At 37.1% G+C, this 27,264-nt stretch overlaps 1 protein-coding gene across 5 annotated transcripts in view; it reads left to right on the forward strand.

The window, feature by feature from the left end:
- Positions 1-27,264, forward strand: part of VAMP4 (vesicle associated membrane protein 4) — a 43,115-nt gene that overhangs the window by 1,750 nt on the left and 14,101 nt on the right. For 3 of the 5 annotated variants that reach the window (XR_007721301.1, XM_050768052.1, XM_050768066.1), the window contains exons 2-4: positions 1,898-2,012; positions 9,356-9,402; positions 21,653-21,703. Coding sequence is in view for 4 of the 5 variants with exons in the window: in XM_050768052.1 (XP_050624009.1) it covers positions 1,947-2,012; positions 9,356-9,402; positions 21,653-21,703 (164 nt within the window). In the remaining variant the exon portion in view is untranslated. Of the gene's footprint in view, positions 1-1,897; positions 2,013-9,355; positions 9,407-21,652; positions 21,704-27,264 lie in introns of those variants that run through there. The other 2 variants (XM_050768072.1, XM_050768079.1) reach the window with 2 other exon arrangements.

A 27,264-nucleotide genomic window follows, 5' to 3' on the forward strand; every position in this document is an offset into this window, starting at 1 on the left:
CTATACCTAATTTAAAGGGCTGTGTTTCTTCTTGTGGAGAAGGAAACAGGACTATTGGGTTGTTACCAGGAAGTGGGTCTTTCTAGAACAGAATTCTGTAAACCTGATGAGCAACTAATTGAAAAAAACAGTTAAAACTGATAATGCACAGCCATTGATTAATTTAGGCCTGTATCTCTGCTGTTTCAATGAGTGTAGTGACTAACGTTATCGTTACTAAACTTTAGTTTTCTCCTAGTTTCTTGGTGCCTACTTCAAAGAAGGGTCATAAAGAGTAAAAGAAAATGCATGCATATCACTGAGCACAGTGCCTAGCACACAGTATAACATTATTTCTGAGCTATCCTGAATTGCTGAGTATTCATCTACCATCTAGTCAAAAATACTGAAAATTCATTATTTGCATAGAACAACTTTTTCTCAAAAAAAAATTTTTAATATGTTGCATACACAAGCATTTTCCTGGAAAGTCACAATGCATATTAGCATATAACAGGATGTGAGTCATTCTGTAGCAAAGAAAACTAGTTTTGTTTAATCCAGTTGTTTTGATAGAAGAAAAATTGAGTTTCTCCTATTCTCTCTCAACACAGAATACTCCTGTGACCCCAAAAAGACTTCTCCTCACAAGCAAGCAGGCAGTTCTGCAGCAGGTTCTCCAGCTGGGTGTTCTCATTCAATTCTGATACTGTATACCTAGAGATAGCATCAGATCCTGCAGGTTGAGGGCTTAAGCCTACAAGATTCCCCCCTTCAGGTGCCAGTCACAAGTTCCAGGTTGTTTTACCTGTGCTTCCAACTGACTGGCTATAAATCATAGTTCCCACAATCCCTTCCTTGTGTTCCATTTATTTGCTAGAGTGGCTCACAGAATTCAGAGAAACACTTTGTTTACTGGTTTATTATAAAGGATAGAGATCAACAGCCAGATGGAAGAGGTGCATAGGGCAAGGGGTACAGAGCTTCTGTGCCCTCTCCAGGTGTGCCACCGTCCAGGAACCCTCTACTTGTTCAGCTTTCGGGAAGCTCTCTGAACCCTGTCCTTTTTGGGTTCTATGGAGTCTTCATTAGTAGGCATGATTGATTACATCATTGGCCATTGGAAATCAGTTCAACCTGGAGCCCTCCTCCCCTCCCAGGAAGCTAGGGGTTGGGGCTGAAAAGTCACAGTCTTATAATCATACCTAGGTTTTTCTGTGACCAGCCTCCATCTTGAATCTATCTGGGGGCTAAGCTACCAGGCATCTTACTAGCATACACAAGACACATCACTGCAGGGATTCCAAGGATATGTCAGGAAATGGGGATTAAAACCAAATATATATATATATATATTTTATAAATCACAATATCACACAGTACTTACCAAACTTACCCCTTTTTATGGAGTACCAATGGGACATTATAGTTTGCAGAATATTTTTGCATGTATTATCCAATTTGACCATCCCAACTCTGCCGAAGCCTGAAAATCACTATTTTACACATGAAGAAACTGAATCATTGTTTAAGCAGCCAACTAAAAGTGAGAGAAATAGACATGTTATCCTGTCTTCTGACTCCAAATTTAAATTGTAAAGCATTTAATGTCTCAGTGAGACATCTTCCCTCTACTGTCTGCTCTTTCATTTTATAAAAATCTATCTTAAGTCACTCATATCCTACACATGTTCTCTTAGGGCAATTACATCCATTTTCTCATAGTTTTAACTATTTCTTATGTGTTGAGGTCTAGCATGGAGGCCCCATTCACTGGAATGGAACAAGTGAGAGGGGAGGAACTGAAGTCAGAAAAATGAGGGAGTCACCATTATACGGGGTCTTGTGTATATTGTTTTAAATACTTTAGCTTATACCCCAAAGTCTCAAATCTGATGAAATTTATTTTCTCTTTAAGGCAGTGATTATCCTGTTGAGAAGTAGAAAATACTTCACAAGTAAAAAATATGCCTCCCAAGTTTAAGCGCCACCTCAATGATGATGATGTCACGGGTTCTGTGAAAAGTGAAAGGGTAAGTTCAGAATCTTAAGCTTTAAAAACAAAAGATTCAAAATATGTTTTCATTCCCTTTGTAAATAATAGAAAAAAACCATCCGGGCACGGTTGCTCATGCCTGCAGTCGCAGCACTTGGGACACTGCAGCAGAATAGCTCGAGCCCGGAAGTTCAAGACCATCTTAGACAACCTAGGGAGACCCTGTCTCTACAAATATTTTTTTAAAAATTAGTGAGGCATGGTAGCACGCGCCTGTGGTTCCAGCTATTCGGGAGGCTAAGGCAGGAGGATCACCTGAGCCTGAGAGATAAAGGCTGTGGTGAACTGTGATCTGTACTCCAACCTGAGCAACAGAGCAAGACCCTGTCTCAAAAATTAATTAATTAATTAATAATAGGAAAATCAAAAGTTTATGACTATATTCTTTTTTTTTTTTTTTTTTTTTTTTGAGACGGAGTCTCGCTCTGTCGCCCAGGCTGGAGTGCAGTGGCCTGATCTCAGCTCACTGCAAGCTCCGCCTCCCGGGTTCACGCCATTCTCCTGCCTCAGCCTCCCGAGTAGCTGGGACCACAGGCGCCTGCCAGCTCGCCCGGCTAGTTTTTTGTATTTTTTAGTAGAGACGGGGTTTCACTGTGTTAGCCAGGATGGTCTCGATCTCCTGACCTTGCGATCCACCCGTCTCGGCCTCCCAAAGTGCTGGGATTACAGGCTTGAGCCACCGCGCCCGGCCCAGTTTATGACTATATTCTAATCCTAATTGTTTTCTTCATAGTAAATGTATTTAAAAACATGTTACTCAGATTGGTGACAACTGAATCCTACTTCTATTATTGATCAAATCATTATTCTCATAGCTTCTTTCTAGTTTTTGAAAGGGAGTTTTATACAAATACACAATATCTTTTTAAGAACTTTGAAGCTGAATATATTTGGAATTTTTCAGATTTTAGAAAGTTAAGAACATATTATGTAACAGCATTTTTGGGGCCTGGACCAGTGCCTCCAAAAATATTAGTATTTCTCAGTGAAGTGTATATTTAGTTATACCTAACTAATGTAAATAAAGTGTGTAAATAAACTAGCTAACATCAGTTCAGGTCAGAGTTTCCTCCAAAACCTTTTGATTTTCAGAAACTTTTAGATTTTGGAATTCCAAATAAAGGTCTCCAGACCTGTAATTATCTTAGGTTCCAGAGTATCTTTCATATAATGCTTCAATTTCTAGTTTATTCCAGAACATTCCGTGCAAAGATACATGAATCTAGAAATTATGCAGCATTTTGAAAGACATTTTATATGAATGTTGTAGGCAGATTACTTTTAGAATAAATAATACATATTTATTGGGGGAAATAATTCACATTCTTATTTTTTTAATGCACCATTCTGAAGCCCTCCTTCCCTTCCTTCTTGCCTTGATTCATTCGACAAATATATATTGACCGCCTACTGTGTGCTAGGCACTGGGCTAAAAATTGGATGACATAATCTGTGCCTTTGCAAAGCTTTTAGTCTGCTTTGTTTTACATGCTCTTTTTGGACAACCTCAGAACTTCATATTATCCACTCTGTCCACCATCTTATGACTTTTAGCCCTAAGTTTATTTTAGTACAACACAGGAAACGTTTTCTTCCCCTTAATCTAACCCTTTGTACAGCTTTTTGGGTTTTGTGTGTTTTTGATGGTTTGTTTTTATTTTTTGAGACCAGGGTCTCACTCTGTCATTGAGGCTGAAGTGCAGTGGTGCTATCACGGCTCACTGCAGCCTCCACCTTTTGGGCTGAAGCTATCCTCCCACCATAGCCTCCTGAGTAGCAAGGACTACAGGTGCATGATACCACACCCGGCTAGTTTTTGTTTTTCTTATAGAGATGGGGTCTCGCCGTGTTGCTCACGCTGGTCTCCAATTCCTCAGCTCAAGTGATCCATCTGCCTTGGCCTCCCAAAGTGCTGGAAAGTGCTGGGATTACAGACATTTGACACTGTTCTCAGCCTGTTTTTTTTTTTTTTTTTTTTTTATGGGGAATAGAATCCACCAATAGACTAATTGTTAGCAAGCTTTAAAAAATAAACTTTAAGGAGTCACCAATGATTTCCATGTTACCAAATCCAATTATTCCTTCTTTGCCATAATTTCAACTGCTTACCAGCATTTGGTGCAGTTTCAACAATTTTGGTCACCTGTCTTTGCCTCCACGCCATGGTGAAACTCTTAGTGTCTGCTTGAGCTATTTCCCCATGCAAGGAATTGAGAAATGCCTTGAGGAAATAAACCAATCTGGGTGAACTGGGAAGGCTGTGGCAGAGAGAAGGCAGAGAATGATCAGGGATTGAGAAATCACTCACAGGGATAAGCCAGGGTCTCTTTCTTTATGTAATATCTTTCAAGATAAACCTCCAAGAAAAAGTGATTCAGAAAATTTGACATACCTGTGCTGGAATTCCATACACTGAAGAATTACTATCAAAAGCATGTCTTGGCCAGGCATGGTGGCTTACGCCTGTAATCCCAACACTTTGGGAGGCCGAGGCAGGCAGATCACGAGGTCAGGAGTTGGAGACCAGTCTGGCCAACATGGTGAAACCCGTCTCTACCAAAAATACAAAAATTAGTTGGGTACAGTGGTGCACACCTATAATCCTAGCTACCCAGGAGGCTGAGGCAGGAGAATCGCTTGAATCTGGGAGGCAGAGGTTGCACTGAGCTGAGATTGTGCCATTGCACTTCAGCCTGGGTGACAGAGTGAAATTCCATCTCAAAAAGGAAAAAAAAAAAAGCATGTCTTTACAAAGCAGAAGGTTTGGAGAAATACTAAACCCGTTCAGAGAATAAATGTCAGTTTGTTAAAGTAAATGATACCAATTGTGAACCTATAAAGGAATTCAGTGTAAAACAACACAGACTTGATGTGCATTCAGTACAAGCTGACTGAAAGCTCCTGATGAATATTCAGTGATCAGCGTGCACAAAATATGTTGAAATATTTTTTAAATCATCGGTTAGAATAATCTGAGCCTCTTATTGTCCCAAGGAAATTTTTAGTCACTTACCCAGAGATGCTTGCAAAGCATTAATATCCTGGAAGATGATCAATAAATGCTGACAGTTGATTGACTGATATCTGAGATATGTCAGGTAAATACCTCAGTCCTGGACAGAGAGCCTCTAAGTCACATCTAACTTTGTGTAAGATGAAGACTGAAGTATGGAAATGTATGCAGTAAAATCACCTCTCGGAACTTGTTTGTAATTCATACAATCTATGTCAATTTTGAAAAATGTATGTAAAGCAGAGAAAGTTGTAGCCAAATTCAATGTATAGTATGTTCAAGTTTCAAATTTTTATGTAATCAAATATGTTAATCTTTTTCTTTCAGATTTCTGGAGTTACGTGTTTTTTAGGAATAACTTACCCATCTTAAAAGTTAAATATTTATTTTATATATTTTCAATCTTTGTGATTTCATAACAAAATATATCTAAAGTCCCATTTTCCTTTAAGTACTGCTGTGGCCGTACTCTGCAGATTTTGACCTGTGATCTTCCCAGTGTCTTTCATTTCAAAATAATCTAATTTTATTTACATTTTAACATAAGAGTTCATGAGAAGAGTGTTTTTTGTTTTTTGTGAGTTTTTTTGCTACAGAGTCTCGTTTTGTCACCCAAGTTGGAGTGCAGTGGCATGATCATAGCTCACTGTAACCTCAAATTCCTGGGCTCAAAAGATCCTCCCAGCTCAGCCTACTGAATAGCTAGGACTACAGGCATGAGCCACCATGCCTGGCTAATTTTTTTTTTTTTTCATAGATACACGGTCTTGCTATGTTGCCCATGCTGGTCTTGAACTCCTGGGCTCAAGCAGTCCCCCTACTTTGGCCTCCCAGAGTGCTGGGATTACAGGTGTGAGCCACTGCACCCAGCTGAGAAGAGTATTTTTAAACTTCCTTTTTCCATCGCATTATGGTCAGAGAATATGACTTGCGTAATTTCTATTTTTTGGATTTTATTAAATGTCATTTATGGCTTACCCATAAAGGAAAATAAAATAAGATTTGCTGTTTAGTTTCAAAGTTCTAGTTTTTTTTTGTATTTGGCCTCTCCATCTCTGAAGGTTATGTTAAATCCTTCCTATGATTTTGATGTAACTGTTACTTGTTAGCTGGAATATTACTCAAGAAATACTTATTTAAAAAATGACCTAATGCATTTCCTTGAATATTAATTGGTTTTAAACATTTCATGTGGTCATTGGCCATTTCTTCTATTGGGTATTATCTATTTCTATTCTTTGTTCTTCTATAATGTCTCTTTTTCTTACTAGCTTTCTCATAATTTGCACAGCTTTTGTTTTAGATATTTTAAGCTATATTATTAGGTATTTAAACATTCGTTGCTATTAAATCTTCTTGATGGATTGTACATTTTATTATTGTAAAATCATCTTATTTGATTGTTTAATACTTTGTCCTAAAATTCCTCTTTATATTGCTAACTGTAACAGTCTTTTTGTTAGAATTTGCTGATGTATGTTTTCTACCCCTGCTTTTCCCCATCCTTTATTCGATATTTGTTTTAGATGAATTTCTTGCAAACAGATATTGGCTAGAATTTTTTTGAACCCTGATTACATATAGTTTTTGTTATTAAATGGGGACATTCAAACTAGTCACATTTATTGTGAATAACTAATACACTCGGACTTTTTCTGTGCCAGCCAGCTAGTCCTGCAGCAGTGAATGCTCTTCACCCTAATCTTTGGCTGACTCTTTGTTATTTGGATCTCAGCTTAAATTTCACCTCTTCAGAGTGATTTTTTATGACAGCCTAATCTCACATAGTCACCCCATCACTTTCTGTCCCATCACTGTTTTAATTCTCTGCGTAGCATTTGTCGCAATCTTGTTTTTCTGTGAGAGCTCAGACTTTTTGTTCAAAACCAGTGCTTAGTACTTAAAACAGTGCACATAGAAGCACGTAAAAGATGCCCAAAATACTTGTTAAATGAATATTGAATACATCCTTCTTTCATTTTTTTCACTCTTTAGTATATGTCATATATTATACGTAGATATAGTGATATTCATTGTATTTCTTATATTTTCCTTTTCCCGTATGCCTTTTATGCTAGATTCTCTTATGCCTTCCCTTATGCTAGATTGATTATTTTCACTCATCTTCCTCCTTGCCCCCAGAACCACCATATCTAAACCACAGTTTAGATATTTTACTCCCTTCCGCCTCCTTCCCTCTCTCTTTTGTTACTAACTTTATATTTTAATGGTAGTATTAATCTGTGTTCTCTGTCAACATACCAAAAACTAAGCCCCTTCCCTTGTTTTACTTTTTAATTCTAGTCCTGTTCCCACTTCCTCCATTCCACTCCTCGTCAAGATGACCATATTGGCAATGCTTTCACTTCCTCACTTCACTCTCCCACTCCCAGCTTCTGGGCTTTGTTGGAAAAGTTTTAGATTCTTTTTAAGCTTTTCTGTATAATACGTATTTTTTTCAAAAGCTTTAACTTATTGTTTACAGTCACATTATCATCAACTATTTAGATTTGGCCACACATTGTATTAGATTCGTTGATTGCATCATCCATCTCAGTCTTAAGGTCTTTGTTTTGATTTCATTTTCTTTTTGGCTGCTGTAATTCCTTGAGGAATTTCCTCAGAAAAAGTACATGGGTAGTGTATTAATTTCCCATTGCTGCTGCTACAAATTACCACAGACTTGAAACAACACAAATTTATTGTCTTATGGTTCTGGTGACCAGAGGTCTAAAATGAGCTTATGGGGCTAAAATCAAGGTGCCAGTAGGGCTGTGTTCTTTCTGGAGGCTTTAGGGAAGAAACTGTTCTTTTGCTTTTCCTAGCTCCTAGAGGCTGTTTACCTTTTTAGGCTCATGCCCCTTCCTGTGTCTTCAAAACCATCAGTGTAATGTCTGTCTGTCTGTCTGTCTGTCTCTCTCTCTCTCTTCTCTGCATTGGGCCCATATGAATAATTCATAATGATCTTTTCTTCTCAAGATCCGTAATCACATCTGCAAAGTCCCTTTTACCATTCAAGGTAACACATTCACAGGTTTTGGTGATTATATTAGCCAGGCGTGGTGGCACGCACCTGTAGTCCCAGCTACTTGGGAGGCTAAAGCAGGAGAATCGCTTGAACCCGGGAGGTGGAGGTTGCAGTGAGCCGAGATTGCACCACTGCACTCCAGCCTATGCGACAGAGCAAGACTCCATCTCAAACAAAACAAAACAAAAAAACAGGTTTTCGTAATTAGGAAATGAACATCTTTGGGAGCTATTATTCCGCCTACAACAAGTGGTACAGTTTGAGCATCCCTAATCTGAAAATCCAAAATGCTCCCAAATCTGAAACTTTTTAAGTACCAGCATGATGCCACAATGGAAAATTCCACACCTGACCTTATGTGATGGGTTGCAGTCAAAACGCAGTCAAAATTTTGTTTCATGCACAAAGGTATTAAAAAATATTGTGTAAAATTACCCTTAGGCCATGTATATAAGGTGTATTTGAAACTCAAGGTCTTTATGAAGCATGATGAATTTTGTGTTGAGACTTCGGTCCCATCCCCAAGATGTTTCCTTATATATATGCAAATATTCTAAAATCCAAAATTTGAAATACTTCTGGTCCCAAGCATTTAGGATGAGGGCTCCTTGTATACTATTTGAGCTCTTGTGTGTCTGAAAAGGTCTGGGTTTTACTCTTCTTTAGCCACCTTTTGGACTTTATACCCACCCCTTTTGGGGAGAAGGTGAGACTGTCCTCATTTTAAGGAAAATTGTTGTATGTTGTAAAAGTAAGGTTGCTTTTGTTTGGAAGTTCAGATTTGTTTAGGGGACTGTTTGTGGGTAGAGTAGCTAAAAAGTAGAACATGACCATTTTTAAGCCCTTGTCCTCAGCTCCAAACTATCCCTCTGTACTCTTCTCTGATGCTGCAGTTGGAATCCACAAATTATATTTCTTCTTTCCACCTGGCTCCCTAAGTTCTGCCAATAGACAGACACTGGCAGTCAGAAGGAAGGAGAGGGGACTTGCTCCCTCCTGACTACCTGCAGTTCCTCACTCCCATACCAGCTTCAGTGACCTTTCTACCTTTTTTAGTCAGTTATAGGATTCTATAATTATGAGCATTTTCTTTGCAAAGTCTATAAATGTTGTCCCAAATCTTCTAGCTTCCAGTGAAGGATATGTAATTACTTTTCCCTCTTTATGGACACTTGGAGTTAAGATATTTCACTAGTATGGGACTTATTTCATTACTCCTCTGTGGCATTTTGTAAGCCCTCTGAATCTGAAAACTCAAGTCTTTTTGTTTTTTTGACAGAGAAATCTTTTGGAAGATGATTCAGATGAAGAAGAGGACTTTTTTCTGTAAGTCTTTTTTACAGCTTTATTAGAGTGTAATTGACATATAATACATGCATATATCTAAAATATACTGTATACATTTTGACAGACATACAGTAGTCTCCCTTATACATGAGAGATGCATTCCAAGATCCCCCAGTGGATATGTGAAAACACAGAGTAGCAAACCATATATATATATATGTATGTGTATATATACATACATATATGTTTTATATATATATGTGTGTGTGTATGTATACACACACATATATATGTTTTTTCCCTATACATACATACCTATCATAAAGTTTAATTTATAAATTAGGCACTGTAAGAGATTAACAGCAAAAGCTAATAATAGAACACTTATAACAATATACTATAATAAAACTTTTGTACACATGGTCTCTGTCTGTCTCTCTCTTAAAATATCATCCTATGCTCACCTTTCTTCTTGTGATGATGTGAGATAATAAAATGCGTACATGATAAGATGAAGTGAGGTGAAGGATATAGACATTATGACATAACATTAGGTACTGTTGACCTCTGATGATATGTCAGAAGAATCATCATCTATTTAGGTGGTCTTGGATCATGAAGCCAAGAAGATGTTGATAACTAAAGGGATGAGTAGCATATACAATGTGGATATGCAGGACAAAGGGGTGATTCACATTTCAGGTGGGACAAAGCAGGGCAACTTGAGGTTTCATCATGCTACTCAGAATGGTGCACAATTTAAAACTTAAAAATTGTTTATTTCTGGAATTTTCCATTTAATATTTTCAGACTGCAGTTGACCATGGGAAACTGAAACTGTGGAAAGCAAAACCATGGGTGAGGGAGAGCTTACTGTACTATATACCTGTGACATCATCACCAAAATCAAATAATGAACCATCTGTCGCCCTGCAGATTTCCTCATAACCCTTGGTAATCCATTGCTGTCGCAGTCCCTAGGCAACCAGTGCTCTGCTTTCTGTCACCGTAGTTTGTATTTTCTAAAATTTTTTATAAATGAAATCATGTAGTATGCCCCCTTTTTAAAACCTGGCTTTATTCAGCATGGTTTTTGAGATTCATCCATGTGTTAATAGTTGGGTTTTTAATTTTCTGAGTAGTATTCCATTGTATGATGCTGCGGTTTGTTTATGCAGTCACTTGTGTGTGGATTTTTGGGTTGTTTCTACTTTTTGGCTTTTACATATAAAGCTGTTAACAAACATTTGTGTGCAGGTTTTTGTGTGGATATATGCTATTATTTCTCTTGGAAATAAAAATACCTAGGAGTAGAATGGCTGGTGTAAGTTTACAATTGTTTTCCAAAGTGGTTGTACCACATTATATTGTCACCAGCATTGTATGAGAATTCCAGTTGCTCCATATCCTCATCAACACTATGTATGGTCAGTCTTCTTCAGTCTTTTTCGTTCTAGCCATTCTAGTGGGTGTGTAATGGTATCTTGTTGTGGTTTTAATTTGCATTTCCTTAATGACATATGATGTTGAATATGTTAGTGTGCTTATTTTTCACCCTCATACCTTCTTTGGTGAAGTATGTGTTCAAATCTTGCCCATTTTAAACTTTTTCTCATTGAGTTGTGTTTTTTTGCTTTTTATTTTTATTTTATTTATTATTATTTTTTTGAGGCAAGGTATTACTCTTGCTCAGGTTGGTGGAGTGTCCTGGCGCAGTCTTGGCTCACCGCAGCTTCAAACTCCTGGACTCAAATGATTTTCTTGCCTCAGCCTCCCAAGTAGCTGGGACTATGGGTATGTGCCATCACACCCGACTAATTATTATATTTATTTATATTTTGCAGAGATTAGGTCTCACTTTGTTTCCCAGGCTGGTCTCAAACTCCTGGCCTCAATTGATCCTCCCACCTCAGCCTCCTAAAGTACTGGGATTACAGGGATGAGCCACTATGCCTGGCCAAGAGTTTTTATACAAGATACAAGTTTTCTGTCAGATATGTGTTCTGTAAATATTTACTACAAATCTATAACTTAACCTTTTCATTTTGTAATAGTAGCTTTTGAAGATTAAAATTTTGATTTTGATGGCATCAGTTTATTGAATTTTTTTCCTATTGTTTTTGCTATTTTTTTCATATACAAGAAATCTTTCCCCAACTCAAAGTCACTAAGATTGTTACCTGTATTTTCTTCTAGGACTTTTATAGTTTCGATTTTTACATTTAGGCCTACAATCCCTTTTAAATTAATTTTTGTATATATTTGAGGTAAGGATGAAACTGGGAGAATATGGCCATCCAGCTGTTTCATTGTAATTTGATAAAAAGATCATCCTTTCCCCACTGAATTACCTTGGCATCTCATAAAAAATTAGTTGAACTGATCAATCCTTTGTAGTTATGATTAGAAAGAGTTCTCGAAGAGGTCTAGGTTTACATTTGTCAAGTCAGGAAGGACAACGTTGTGGGAGTTTTCTCTGTGGATTGATGTAGAGGGAAATATGCGTGAGAGGAAACATTTACCTCTTACTTTGTTAAAATATTGTAATTTGGCTATGGCTCACGCCTGTAATCCCAGCTCTTTGGCAGGCCGAGGCAGGCGGATCACAAGGTCAGGAGTTCAAGACCAGCCTGGCCAACATAGTGAAAACCCGTCTCTACTAAAAATACAAAAATTAGCCAGGTATGGTGGCTCGTGCCTATAGTCTCACCTACTTGGGAGACTGAGGCAGGAGAATCGCTTGAACCCAGGAGTTGGAGGTTGCAGTGAGCCGAGATTGCACCACTGCACTCCAGCTTTGGCAACAGAGTGACACTTCATCTCAAAAAAAAAAAAAAAAAAAAAATTGTGACTTCTTTTATTGAGGCTGGGTTTTTTCCCAAATGAAAACATTTTATAAAAATTAACAGAAACCTGGCCAGGCACAGTGGCTCGTGCCTGTAATCGCAGCACTTTGGGAGACTGAGGCAGGCGGATCACCTGAGGTCAGGAGTTCGAGACCAGCCTGGCCAACACAGTGAAGCATCTCTGCTAAAAATACAAAAATTAGCCAGGCATGGCGGTGTACACCTGTAAATCCTAGCTACTCAGGAGGCTAAGGCAGGAGAATCGCTTGAACCTGAGAGGCGGAGGTTGCAGTGAGCCAAGATCGCAACACTGCATTCTAGCCTGGGTGACAGAGAAAAAGACTCCATCTAAAAAATTTAAAAAATTTAAAAAAAAGAGGAAACCCATGAAGCAATGAAGAAAGAGCTTACAGGATAGATAGCAGCAAATCTAGTAACAGAAAATAGTATCATTTTTGGCAGAATGTCAGATAATGTGGGGAGATAATTTTCTTTTTATTTATTTATTCATTTATTTTATTATACTTTAAGTTCTAAGGTACATGTGCACAACGTGCAGGTTTGTTACATATGTATACATGTGCCATGTTGGTGTGCTGCACCCATTAACTCGTTATTTACATTAGGTGTATCTCCTAATGCTATTCCTCCCCCCTCCCCCCTCCCCACAATAGGCCCCGGTGTGTGATGTTCCCCTTCCTGTGTCCAAGTGTTCTCATTGTTCAGTTCCCACCTATGAGTGAGAACATGCGATGTTTGGTTTTCTGTCCTTGTGATAGTTTGCTGAGAATGATGGTTTCCAACTGCATCCATGTCCCTACAAAGGACACGAACTCATCCCTTTTATGGCTGCATAGTATTCCATGGTGTATATGTGCCACATTTTCTTAATCCAGTCTGTCACTGATGGACATCTGGGTTGATTCCAAGTCTTTGCTATTGTGAATAGTGCTGCAATAAACATACGTGTGCATGTGTCTTTATAGCAGCATGATTTATAATCCTTTGGGTATATACCCAGTAATGGGATGGCTGGGTCAAACGGTATTTCTAGTTCTAGATCCTTGAGGAATTACCACACTGTCTTCCACAGTGGTTGAACTAGTTTACAGTCCCACCAGCAGTGTAAAAGTGTTGTTATTTCTCCACATCCTCTCCAGCACCTGTTGTTTCCTGACTTTTTAATGATTGCCATTCTAACTGGGGTGAGATGGTATCTCATTGTGGTTTTGATTTGCATTTCTCTGATGGCCAGTGATGATGAGCATTTTTTCATGTGTCTGTTGGTTGTATGAATGTCTTCTTTTGAGAAGTGTCTGTTCATATCCTTTGCTTACTTTTTGATGGGGTTGTTTGTTTTTTTCTTGTAAATTTGATTGAGTTCTTTATAGGTTCTGGATATTAGCCCTTTGTCAGATGAGTAGATTGCAAAAATTTTCTCCCATTCTGTAGGTTGCCTGTTCACTCTGATGGTAGTTTCTTTTGCTGTGCAGAAGCTCTTTAGTTTAATGAGATCCCATTGGTCAATTTTGGCTTTTGTTGCCGTTGCTTTTGGTATTTTAGACATGAAGTCCTTGCCCATGCCTATGTCCTGAATGGTATTACCTAGGTTTTCTTCTAGGGTTTTTATGGTTTTAGGTCTAACGTTTAAGTCTCTAATCCATCTTGAATTAATTTTCATATAAGGAGTAAGGAAAGGATCCTGTTTCAGCTTTCTACTTATGGCTAGCCAATTTTCCCAGCACCATTTATTAAATAGGGAATCCTTTCCCCATTTCTTGTTTTTGTCAGGTTTATCAAAGATCAGATGGCTGTTGATGTGTGGCAATATGGGTGACAAGATTTCTATAGAGTCGTGTGAATTGCCTACAATGCTACTTGTGGTGCAAAGCCTTAGATTAGAGCAGTAGCTTTTTTTTTTTTTTTTTTTTTTAAAATTTATTTATTGATTGTTATACTTTAAGTTGTAGATCCTTGAGGGTACATGTGCATAACGTGCAGGTTTGTTTCATAGTCGTGTGAATGTATGCCTACAATGCTACTTGTGGTGCAAAGCCTTAGATTAGAGCAGTAGCTACCTCTCAAAAGGGAACTCAGTTTTTTTAATTTTTTAAATTGTTTGCTGATTGATTGACTGACTGAGACAGGGTCTCATTATGTTGGCCAGGATGGTCTTGAACTCCTGACTTCAAGTGCTTCTCCTGCCTCAATTCCCCTACCAGAGTAGCTAGAATTAATAGCACAAGCCTCTACATCCAGGAACTCAATATTGAATACATACATGGAATTTATTCAGCCTTAAAAAGTTTGGAAGGAAATTCTGACATATGCTAAAACATGGATGAACCTTGAAGACTGTATGCTAAGTAAAAGAAACCAGTCATAAAAGGAAAAATACTGCATGATTCCACTTATATGAGGTACCTAGAGTAATCAAATTCATAGAAACACAAAATAGAATGGTGTTTGCCAGGGCCTTTGAGGAGAAGGGAATGGCGAGTTAGGGGACAGAGTTTCAGTTTTGCAAGATGAAAAAGTTCTAGAGATGAATGGTGATGATAGTTCATTAAGTGAATTACTTAATGCCACAGAACTGTATGCTTAAAAATAGTTAAAATAGTAAATATATGTTATATATATTTACCACAATAAAAATTTATTGACCATATATGTGTGGCTCTATTTCTGGACTCTATGTCTTTCTTACATCAATACCATAGTGATCACTGTCTTGAGTACTGCGACTTTATAGTAAGTTGTGAGGTAGTATAGTGTATATCCTTCAACTTTGCATTGCCTTTTCAAAGTTCTTTTGGCTATTGGAGGCTCTAAGCATTTTCATATGAATTTTAGAATCATCTTGTCAGTTTCCAACAAGCCTGCTGGAATTTTGGTTGAGATTGTATTGAACCTGTAGATCAGTTTGGGGATAATTCACATTTTAATATTTGGTTTTGAGACCCATGAAATGGTGTATCTTTTTATTTATTTGGGTAATTTCTTCCAGCAGTGTTTTGTGGTTTTCAGTGTCCAGATGTTGTATTTTTTTTTTTTTTGTCAAATTGATCCTTAAGTATTTTCTTTTTTTAATTATTTTTTATTATTATACTTTAAGTTCTAGGGTACATGTGCACAATGTGCAGGTTTGTTATGTATGTATAGATGTGCCATGTTGGTGTGCTGCACCCGTTAACTTGTCATTTACATTAGGTATATCTCCTAATGCTATCCCTCCCCTCTCTCCCCACCTCAAGACAGGCCCCAGTGCATGATGTTCCCCACCCTGTGTCCAAGTGTTCTTATTGTTCAGTTCCTACCTATGAGTGAGAACATACGGTGTTTGGTTTTCTGTCCTTGCGATAGTTTGCTCAGAATGATGGTTTCCAGTTTCATCCATGTGCTTACAAAGGACATGAACTCATCCTTTTTTATGGCTGCATAGTATTCCATGGTATATATGTGCCACATTTTCTTGTTTTTTTTTTTTTTTTTTTTTTTTTTTTTTTTTTTTTTTTTGATTTTATTCTATTTTATTTTGAAAATAAATCACAGATAGAATATCATTTCTTTACATAATAAAATTCTACATCCAAGTATTTGCATACTATTTGTTAGCAGACAATATTAATAGGTTTCAAGATAATCTCTCATTAGATTCTGAGAGTGTCTGCTCTAGTTGATGATAACTAGAGTTGGACTCTATAGGAATCCAGGCAATAATTCAAGTAGAGTAAAAATAAGTTGAATTATAAAAAAGTGAATCATCTTTTTTTTTTTTTTTTTTTTTTTTATGATTTATTTATTATTATTATACTTTAAGTTGTAGGGTACATGTGCATAACGTGCAGGTTTGTTACATATGTATACTTGTGCCATGTTGCTGTGCTGCACCCATCAACTAGTCATTTACATCAGGTATAACTCCCTCCCCCCTCCCCCCTCCCCATGATAGGCCCCGGTGTGTGATGTTCCCCTTCCTGAGTCCAAGTGATCTCATTGTTCAGTTCCCACCTATGAGTGAGAACATGCGGTGTTTGGTTTTCTGTTCTTGTGATAGTTTGCTAAGAATGATGGATTCCAGCTGCATCCAAGTCCCTACAAAGGACTCAAACTCATCCTTTTTTATGGCTGCATAGTATTCCATGGTGTATATGTGCCACATTTTCTTAATCCAATCTGTCACTGATGGACATTTGGGTTGATTCCAATCTTTTTATTGTGAATAGTGCTGCAATAAACATGTGTGCATGTGTCTTTATAGCAGCATAATTTATAATCCTTTGGGTATATACCCATAATGGGATGGCTGGGTCATATGGTACATCTAGTTCTAGATCCTTGAGGAATCGCCATACTGTTTTCCATAATGGTTGAACTAGTTTACAATCCCACCAACAGTGTAAAAGTGTTCCTATTTCTCCACATCCTCTCCAGCACCTGTTGTTTCCTGACTTTTTAATGATTGCCATTCTAACTGGTGTGAGATGGTATCTCATTGTGGTTTTGATTTGCATTTCTCTGATGGCCAGTGATGATGAGCATTTTTTCATGTGTCTGTTGGCTGTATGAATGTCTTCTTTTGAGAAATGTCTGTTCATGTCCTTTGCCCACTTTTTGATGGGTTTGTTTGTTTTTTTCTTGTAAATTTGTTTGAGTTCTTTGTAGGTTCTGGATATTAGCCCTTTGTCAGATGAGTTTGATTGCAAAAATTTTCTCCCATTCTGTAGGTTGCCTGTTCACTCTGATGGTAGTGTCTTTTGCTGTGCAGAAGCTCTTTAGTTTAATGAGATCCCATTTGTCAATTTTGGGTAATTTTTGCTGCCGTTGCTTTTTGTGGTTTTAGACATGATATCTTTGCCCATGCCTATGTCCTGAATGGTACTACCTAGGTTTTTTTTTTTTTGGTATTAGGTCTAACATTTAAGTCTCTAATCCATCTTGAATTAATTTTCTTAAGGAGTAAGGAAAGGATTTTCAGCTTTCTACTTATGGCTAGCCAATTTTCCCAGCACCATTTATTAAATAGGGAATACTTTCCCCATTTCTTGTTTCTCTAGGTTTGTCAAAGATGCAAATGGCTGTAGATGTGTGGTATTATTTCTGAGGACTCTGTTCTGTTCCATTGGTCTATATCTCTGTTTTGGTACCAGTACCATGCTGTTTTGGTTACTGTAGCCTTGTAGTATAGTTTGAAGTCAGGTAGCGTGATGCTCCAGCTTTGTTCTTTTGACTTAGGATTGTCTTGGAGATGCGGGCTCTTTTTTGGTTCCTAATGAACTTTAAAGCAGTTTTTCCCCTCTCTGAAGAAACTCATTGGTAGCTTGATGGGGATGGCATTGATTTATAAATTACCTTGGGCCCTGGCCATTTTCACAATATTGATTCTTCCTATCCATGAGTTGGTATGTTCTTCCATTTGTTTGTGTCCTCTTTGATTTCACTGAGCAGTGGTTTGTTTCTCCTTGAAGAGGTCCTTTACATCCCTTGTAAGTTGGATTCCTAGGTATTTGATTCTCTTTTAAGCAATTGTGAATGGAAGTTCATTCCTGATTTGGCTCTCTGTTTGTCTGTTACTGGTGTATAAGAATGCTTGTGATTTTTATATGTGCCACATTTTCTTAATCCAGTCTATCATTGATGGATATTTGGGTTGGTTCCAAGTCTTTGCTATTGTGAATAGTGCCGCAATAAACATACATGTACATGTGTCTTTGTAGCAGCATGATTTATAAACCTTTGAGTATATGCTCAGTAAGGGGATGGCTGGGTCAAACGGTATTTCTAGTTCTAGATCCTTGAGGAATTACCACACTGTCTTCCACAGTGGTTGAACTAGTTTACAGTCCCACCAGCAGTGTAAAAGTGTTGTTATTTCTCCACATCCTCTCCAGCACCTGTTGTTTCCTGACTTTTTAATGATTGCCATTCTAACTGGGGTGAGATGGTATCTCATTGTGGTTTTGATTTGCATTTCTCTGATGGCCAGTGATGATGAGCATTTTTTCATGTGTCTATTGGCTGCATAAATGTCTTCTTTTGAGAAGTGTCTGTTCATATCCTTTGCTTACTTTTTGATGGGGTTGTTTGTTTTTTTCTTGTAAATTTGATTGAGTTCTTTGTAGGTTCTGGATATTAGCCGTTTGTCAGATAGGCAGATTGTAAAAATTTTCTCCCATTCTGTAGGTTGCCTGTTCACTCTGATGGTAGTTTCTTTTGCTGTGCAGAAGCTCTTTAGTTTAATGAGATCCCATTTGTCTATTTTGGCTTTTGTTGCCATTGCTTTTGGTGTTTTAGTCATGAAGTCCTTGCCTATGCCTATGTCCTAAATGGTATTGCCTAGGTTTTCTTCTAGGGTTTTTATGGTTTTAGGTCTAACATTTAAGTCTCTAATCCATCTTGAATTAATTTTTGTATAAAGTGTAAGGAAGGGATCCAGTTTCAGCTTTCTACATATGGCTAGCCAGTTTTCCCAGCACCATTTATTAAATAGGGAATCCTTTCCCCATTTCTTGTTTTTGTCAGGTTTGTCAAAGAGCAGATAGTTGTAGATGTGTGGTATTATTTCCGAGGGTTCTATTCTATTCCATTGGTATACATCTCTGTTTTGGTACCAGTACCATGCTGTTTTGGTTACTGTAGCCTTGTAGCATAGTTTGAAGTCAGGTAGTATGATGCCTCCAGCTTTGTTCTTTTGGCTTAGGATTGTCTTGGCAATGCAGGCTCTTTTGGTTCCATATGAACTTTAAAGTAGTGTTTTCCAATTCTGTGAAGAAAGTCATTGGTAGCTTGATGGGGATGGCATTGAATCTATAAATTACCTTGGGCAGTATGGCCATTTTCACAGTATTGATTCTTCCTATCCATGAGTATGGAATGTTCTTCCATTTGTTTGTGTCCTCTTTTATCTCATTGAGCAGTGGTTTGTAGTTCTCCTTGAAGAGGTCCTTCACATCCCTTGTAAGTTGGATTCCTAGGTATTTTATTCTCTTTGAAGCAATTGTGAATGGGAGTTCACTCATGATTTGGCTCTCTGTTTGTTTGTTATTGGTGTATAGGAATGCTTGTGATTTTTGCACAATGATTTTCATAATTTCTGATGCTACTAAAAATGACATTTCAAATGGTGTTTCAAAATTTTAAAATGTCGTACTCATTGCTAGTATAAATATCATTTTTGTAAATTAACCTTGTATTCTACAATCTTGCCAAACCCCCTTAGTAGTTTTAGTAGTGTTTTTATAGATCCTATTGGATTTTCTACATAGAACAATTATACTTTCTGCAAATAAAAACAGTTTTATTTCCTCCTTGTCTATGTTTGCCTTTCATTTTTTATTACCTTATTGCTCTGACTAGAACATCCAGTACAATATTGGGTATAGATGGTGAGAGTGAATGTCCTTGCTTTGTTCCTGATCTCCTTTAGGGGAAGCATTCATCTTTCATATTATGTTTCATTTTCATTGTATGTTGTTATGGTTGTTTGTAGATTTATCAGGTTGAGGATGTTTCCTTCTATTCCTAGTTTGTGAAGAGTTTTTATCATTAGCTGATGTTGGATTTTGTCAAGCATTTATTTTGTATCTGTTGAGATGATCATATGTTTTTTGTTGTTTTTTTTTTGTCTGTGAATGTGGTGAATTATGTTGATTTTGAAATTTTAAACAATTGTTGCATTTCTGATGTAAACCCTACTTGGTCATCATGTATTATTCTTTTAAAACATTGTTGGAATCAATTTGTTAAGAGTTTATTAAGAATTTTTGCATCTGTGTTCATTAGGAGATATTGGTTGGTTGATAGTTATGTCTTTTTCTTGTTGTGTCTTTATCTGGTTTTTGTGGTAGATTCATACTGGCCCCGGGATAATGAGTTGGGAAGGTTCTGTCTTTTTTAGTTTTCCAGAAGAGTTTGCATAGAATTCATATTTTTTCTTCATTAAATGTTTGGTAGAATTCATGACTGAACAAATCCAGTCCTGGAATTTTCTTTGGGGGATTTTTTTAAAGTAATTTTAGATCCACAGAAGAGTTGCACAGATAGTATGGAGAGTTCCTATCTACGCTTCACTTAGCTTCTGTTAATAAGTCTTATATAACCATGGTACATTTGTCTGTAGTGATGTTCCCTCTTCCATTCCTATTACTAATTTATGCCTTCTCTCTTTTTTTCCTAATCAGTCTGGCTAGAAGTTTATCAAGTTTTAATTTTCAAAGAACCAGCTTTTGATTTTGTGTTTTTCTATAAGTATTTTGAAGTCTCATGTTACTTGATAGATGAAACAGACATAGCTGCTGCTTTTTTTTTAAACTGTAGTGGGATAATTTTAATTCAATAATTTTCAGATTCTATTTCACTTTATATATAGTTTCCTCATTTAATAACTGCTTTTCTTTGTTTTTCGGTTGACCAGCTCTTGTAAGTTCTTGCCTAATTTTTAGGAATGGCCTCTGGTTCAGAATATTAGTTTTCTCTATGAAATTCAATGTTTAACATCATTTTGGAATGGAATACTGTTCCAGTATTCTGAGGCTTCCCTGGAGCTTAAAAGACTTTAAGGAAAAAGCTTAGAGGAACTAAGGCAAGATGATATATTCACACTTATACATTATGTTAAATAAGTTTCAGTAAACAGTTTTATTTTGTTTTCAAAATTTTTTTATCAATTGCTGTATTTTTTCACTTCCTTTAGAAATTGCCATGTCTAGAAATTTAAGAACCTAGTTTCTTTTGAGTTTTGTAGTTTATATCTTATTCTCAATCTCTGGAAGAATCATAATTACTTTAACCAAATGTTTTCATTTCAAGAATATTAAAATGGATTGGTTAAGGTGTGATATACATTCAACTACAATAAGGAGATAATAGTCTGAGTAATGTTAATATTTTCTTAATATCTTGCATTTCCCTTGTGCTATGTTGATAAGTTTAAAATGGGTAATCAAAAACATACTTAAAATTGTTAGTGTTTTGAATGAGTTTTTCTCTATCCATCTTTGTCAATCAGCATTTCACTTCGTAGTTTCCTCATTTCATTATAGTCTAAATTCAAGGTGAATTGCGCTTTTAGTTCTACAGTTGACCATAAAGATATTAATATTCACTAGCAGTTAAGCAGTTAGGATATTTCAGAGTTTAATGATCAGAACAAACTCTGTGTAACTTTGTTATATAAGATAATATAAACCCTAATTTCTCTGAAAGTTTTAACATTCAGAAGAATTAGCTTAAATGTGGCTAGTAATAAGTACCAATGAAGTAAAGACATGATTACCTATTATTCAGTTTTACCAGTATCAGTAAAATGTGGTCCCTTATGATAAATAACTGATCCATGTTTAGAGTTCAGCTTGATTGTTTGCATTTGTTTATACTTTCTCTTTTTTTTGTTTTGTTTTAATCCTATAACTACTAATATGTACTTGGTATGCACTTGTTTTCAGAAGGGGACCATCTGGACCAAGATTTGGACCTAGAAATGATAAAATTAAGCAGTAAGTTTTGTTCATTTGTTTAAATGATAATCATATTTCTGTGTAGACTAGAGATTGGCAAACTGCAGCCTGTGAGCCAAATTTGGCTAGAGCCTGTTTTTGTAAATAAAGTTTTATTGGAACATAGCTATGCCCATTTGTTTTCATATTATCAATAGGTGCTATCAAGCTACAATGGCAAAGTTGAGTAGTTGTGACAAATCTGTGGCAGATTTTGTGGCCCACAAAATCTAAAATATCTGCTGAGTGTCTGGTCCTTTACAGAAAAAGTTGTTGACCCCTGATAAGACTAAATACAACTGCTAGGTTATAAAAACCTAATTCATTTTATTTTATAGACTAAATATAACTGCTGGGTTATAAAATCTAAATTCTTTTTATTTTCTCAGAATTATAGCTAAAGAAATGCAGGATTGTTGGGTTTTTTTTATGACTTGATTACCTTATGTCAAATCCATTTATTTAGCATAGTCTGAAGGTCTATTTTGTTTTTAAATCCGTAGCTTGATTCCTATTTTCATAATGATAATAAAGGTAATATAATAGATTTAATTTGTTGATCTACTGCATGTTTTTATCTACTTCCAGAATTTTTTCATATCTCTTATTTATTGTAACCTATATATTGAACTAAGTTTTATGGCTAATTAATTTGCAGTTTAAAACCTTTGAGGTATATATTATTTGGTGATAGATGGAGATAATATGCTGTAATCAATGTGTCTAATGTTGGAAAGATATGAGTCCTGACAGGACGGGAGAAGGAATGGAAAGAGCAGTGAGTCACTTGAGGGAAGACTCTGGAAACTGACCAAGCTATAAAGACTAACTGTGGAAGGTGAACTGCATGGCCCAGGTTCAAGACCTAAGGAGGCATAATAGTCACTACCCTAATTCTGGGTATAGATGGCACATTGTGGGAAGGGTTCTATAATGGAGTATCAGGTTATTGGTGAGATACTTGGGCTTTACTCAGGTAGCTGTTGGCGTGAAGAAATATTTCCATACTTAGCCTAATTCTAACTAATGGATTTTGAGATATAGAACCAAAGAACCAACAAATGATTACAAGTACTAGACTGGATGTATTAGATTTCTATTGCAAGGTAACAAATTGCCATAAATTTAGCAGCTTAAAACAACACACATTTATCACCTCACAGTTTCCTTGGGTCAGGAATTCAGGCACTTCTTAGGTGAGCCTTTTGCTCAGGTTTAACAAGATGGCAATCAGGGTATCACCAGGTATGACCAACTCAGGTAGTTGTCAGAATTTATTTTCTGCAGCTATAGATTTCATAGTGCTTCTTCAAGGCCAGTAGAAGAGAGAATCGGTACTATTTCAAGTCTCTGATTTGACTAAAGATGTAACAAGCCACTTTTAGATGCAATTTATTGCTTATATAGTAAAAGGAAGAGTAGCTAAAGTTAGTAGCTCTCAGGGTCATTGTCCCACACACCAAAAATAATGATACAGCTGGGTGCAGTGTTTCACGCCTGTAATCACAGCACTTTGGAATTCTCCTTCAAAGGAGGATTGCTGGAAGCCAAAAGTTTTGAGACCAGCCTGAGCAACAAAGTGAGACCCCCTTCTCTTAAAAAAAAGAGGGGGGGTGGTCAATGGCTGCAGTACAAATTGTGGGATACTCTATTGCAAAGGAGCTATTTCTAAACTGTGGTTTTTATAATCTGCACGTAGAGCCTGCAGAAAGTTTATACCTCATCAGAACCTGGGAGGTGATGAGAAACTGCCTTATGATAGTCTCATAAGGGAAACAGGGAGGTGGATGGAAGAAGACCTCATGAGCCACTCATTCTCTCATGTTCCAGGGAGATCACAAGCATTCTACCAAGACTCAAATTAGCTGTAGTTCAAGCCTGTATGGCATATGTGGATGCCAATGTGTAATGACTGAGTCATTCTCCCCCACTGAGCCAGAGTGACTTCTGTATCGACTCACATGTTCCCTTTTACCTAAGCTGCCACTGGAGAAGAGGGCTCCGCTAATGACACACCTATTTTTTGTCCTGCCAGTATGCTCTGTTTCCTGTCTGATATCCTTCTGAAGAGTGAACCTAGTAAGGAGTGTTGCCGATTGGGGTCTTTTGAGTATGATTTTCCAGCTGAATCCCCAAACCACAACCAGTTGTACAGAGTAGGCATTAAAGAATATATGTCTATGTTAGTAAATGCCAAACATACACACATGAATTTGTATATGTATATTTATGTATTACACTATTAATATCACAATAACTTTGGTGATCACAGAATTTTAGACTAGTAAGGGATTGTTAAGTATATTTGTGTTTTTACTGTAGAGCTGAAAGCTTGCTGGATCTAATTAGAATAAGGTCATTCATCAAGCATGCATTAAACCTTGATTAATGCTTATCTAAGCAGGACATGACTCACCAGTGTGCCCAAGATGGAGAAGCACAACTTGCCACACAATTTACCCAAGGACAAATCCCTGGCATTATTTTAGTACACAAAATTGCTAGCACTGGTCAGTTTCTTTACTTAAGCTGTTATCACCACTTAATTTATAACATTTCAATACAGAGTGTTTTCTACTGCATAGATTAGCAACATCGTTGCTTTCTTTGAACTTGGTTGGCCACATTTATTAGTGTTGTTAACAGATTAATCCCACAAAAAATATTTGACATCACTTCTTAGGAAAGACTCTTTTTGAGGAAAATTTTTAAATATTCACATGTCTACATAAAATTTATGCTTCTCTTTGAAATGTTTCCTTTGCTTTTTAAATTTTGCTTTGTTTTTAAAGAGTTTGTTCAAGCATAAAGTATGGAGATGGACCACCTGGAAATACCAGCTCCAAGGGAATGGAGTCAGCAATCGAGAGTAGGGACGTTAAGATTTCATTTATATAAGCAGGCAGGAACTTTTAGCAGGATTAAATTTCCTTTGCCTTTAAATTAAACAGTAGCATTATAAATGCCACTCTAGTGAATTGTAGACATTCTGTGTTAGGGGTAGGGAATCTCCTAATTATAGCCTTGGTCAGACCAGCTTAACTTTTATGAGATTCCCTCCCCCACATCCCAGGGAATGTTCCATGGTGTAACAGCCATATGTAGTTGCAAAAAATACAGCTTAACTTTAAAATTTCTTTTGTCAGCAGTACCTTAAAAAACCAGAAGATGGGGATATTAACTATGAAAATAAATATTTGATTTCAGGGGTTTTTCACTTTGTCTGTTTTTTGAAACAGGGTTTTGCTCTGTCACCCAGGCTAGAGTGCAGTGGCACAATCACAGCTCACTGCAGCCTTGAAATCCTGGGCTCAATTGATCCTTCCACCTCAACTCCTGAGTAACTGGAAACTTCAGGCAGGTACCACCATGCTTGGCTAATTTTTTATAGAGATGGGGTTTCCCTATGTTGCCTGGACTGATCTCGAACTCCTGGGCTCAAGTGATCCTCCCACTTCAGTCTCCCAAAATGCTGGATTGCAGGCATGAGCCACTGCACCTGGCCAGTGTTTTCTTTATAAAATAAGAGGTGCATATTGCAGAGCGTAAATTTGTTTCTTAACCGAAGAGCACTGATATTTTATCAGGTATGTGCTATGTGTTAGGCACTATGCTAAGTATTTGAAAAACACTATCTCATTTAATTCTCACAAATAAAGTAGAGTTTATCAGCTTCATTTTAAAGGTGAGAAAACGTGAGGCTAAAACAGACTTGCAAGGTGAATTCCAAAGTCACATACGTAGTAAGTGATAAAGTTGTACTGCAAACCCAGGTTTGTCTGAATACAGAACCCAGGGGTTCTACACTATACCTTACAGCTTCTCTGTCGGTAATTAGAATAGAGCCATTTCAGAAACACAGGTGCTCTCAGACTCCTAAAAGGATAGAAAACAGTATTGAAAATGTCTTTTCCTCATTATGTTCTCTCTCATGTCTTTTATTATCTCATATGAATCGCCTTTGACTGGCCATGATATAAAAATCTCCACCCTTCCTTCACAAATTACCTTTTCCTTTGCATTCTTAATTTTTTATTTTAGTTCATAGCCATCGTCTACTACCACTTAATTGCTCAAATTATAAATCTAGGAGTTATCTAGTCTTTTCCCAATTCCTTCACTCACATCAAGTTAATCTCCTAGTTCTTAAAATATTGCCTCCTCTTACATATATCTCCTTATCCTAGAACCTTCTCACCATCCACTGCCTCTTTTACTCTCCCTGATTAACTCTTGACTCCTCAAAACTCAGCACAGGGGTCTTGATGTCGTCTCTGGTCCAGGCTGAATTCATCTAGGCTACATGTCAGATACTGTGGGCTTCCTTCCATTATATCCCTTAACACATGGTAGTATAATCATGGATATCAGTTTTCCCTACTGGAATATAATCTTTCTAAATACCAGGCTCATAACCTTCATGATGGTAACCTTGATGAATAGCATAATAACAACTTTTTTTTATTCTTAGACACACGTTCTCAGTCTTGTCACCCAGGCTGGAGTGCAATAGTACAATCTTGGCTCACTGCAACCTCCACCTCCCGGAGGAGGATCCTCCCACCTCAGCTTCCTGAGTAGCTGAGACTACAGGCACATACCACAATGCTCAGCTAATTTTGTATTTTTTGTAGAGACAGGGTTTTGACATGTTGGCAAGGCGTCTCAAACTCCTGGGCTCAAGTGATCCTCCCGCCTCAGCCTCCTGAAGTGCTGGGATTATAGCCCTGAGCCACCACACCTAGCCATAACTTTTTAATAAATGTTTTTTGAGTGAATGATATATTTAACTCAGATTTGAAAATGTTTGTTAAATGCTTACCTTGTACCAACCACATTTCACATGACCTGGGAAATAAAGGGATAAGTGGGTCAGTCTCTGTTTTTAAGGCATTTGTAGTATAACAATGGGGACAAGACCAGTGTGAAATACAAATAGAAATCGAAGGACTATAACTATTGTGAAAATGTAAAAGATCGTGGGGAAGTATGTTATCACTTGCTTTGTAAACCAAACTATCTCCATATTAAAGTAAATAAGTAGATCATTTTCTTTATTCTACAAAAATTGTGTTCTGGGTGGGGAAATACCCTGACACACAGAAAACAGTCATGAGATTTTTCATCATTGAGTGAAGGTTACACAGTAGCTGGATTCAGAGTGTTACACCAGCAGATAGTAATGTGTGAAGGACAAAGCAGCAATAACTCACGAATCATGTAGCAGAAAAATTAAAATATTTGGGGTTTCCATTATCAATAGTGATTTATTACATGTGTGCCATGTTGTTGAGGGAATACTTGTAGGTTTATGATACTCTAGTAAGAATCTGGATTCTTATGGGTCTGTCCCATAATCTGCCTATATCCATGGAATGTTATCCTTAAAGGGTTTTGTTGGGGTTTTTTGTTTGTTTGTTTGTTTGTTTCCTTTGAGACAGGTCTCACTCTGTTGCTCAGGCTGAAATGCAGTGGTGCAGTCACAGTTCACTGCACCTCAACCTCCTGGACTCAAGGAAATCGCCCACCCCAGCCTCCCAAGTGGCTGGGACCACAGGCAC

This window comes from Macaca thibetana, chromosome 1, assembly GCF_024542745.1.
Source record: "Macaca thibetana thibetana isolate TM-01 chromosome 1, ASM2454274v1, whole genome shotgun sequence".
NCBI classification, from domain to species: Eukaryota; Metazoa; Chordata; class Mammalia; order Primates; family Cercopithecidae; genus Macaca; species Macaca thibetana.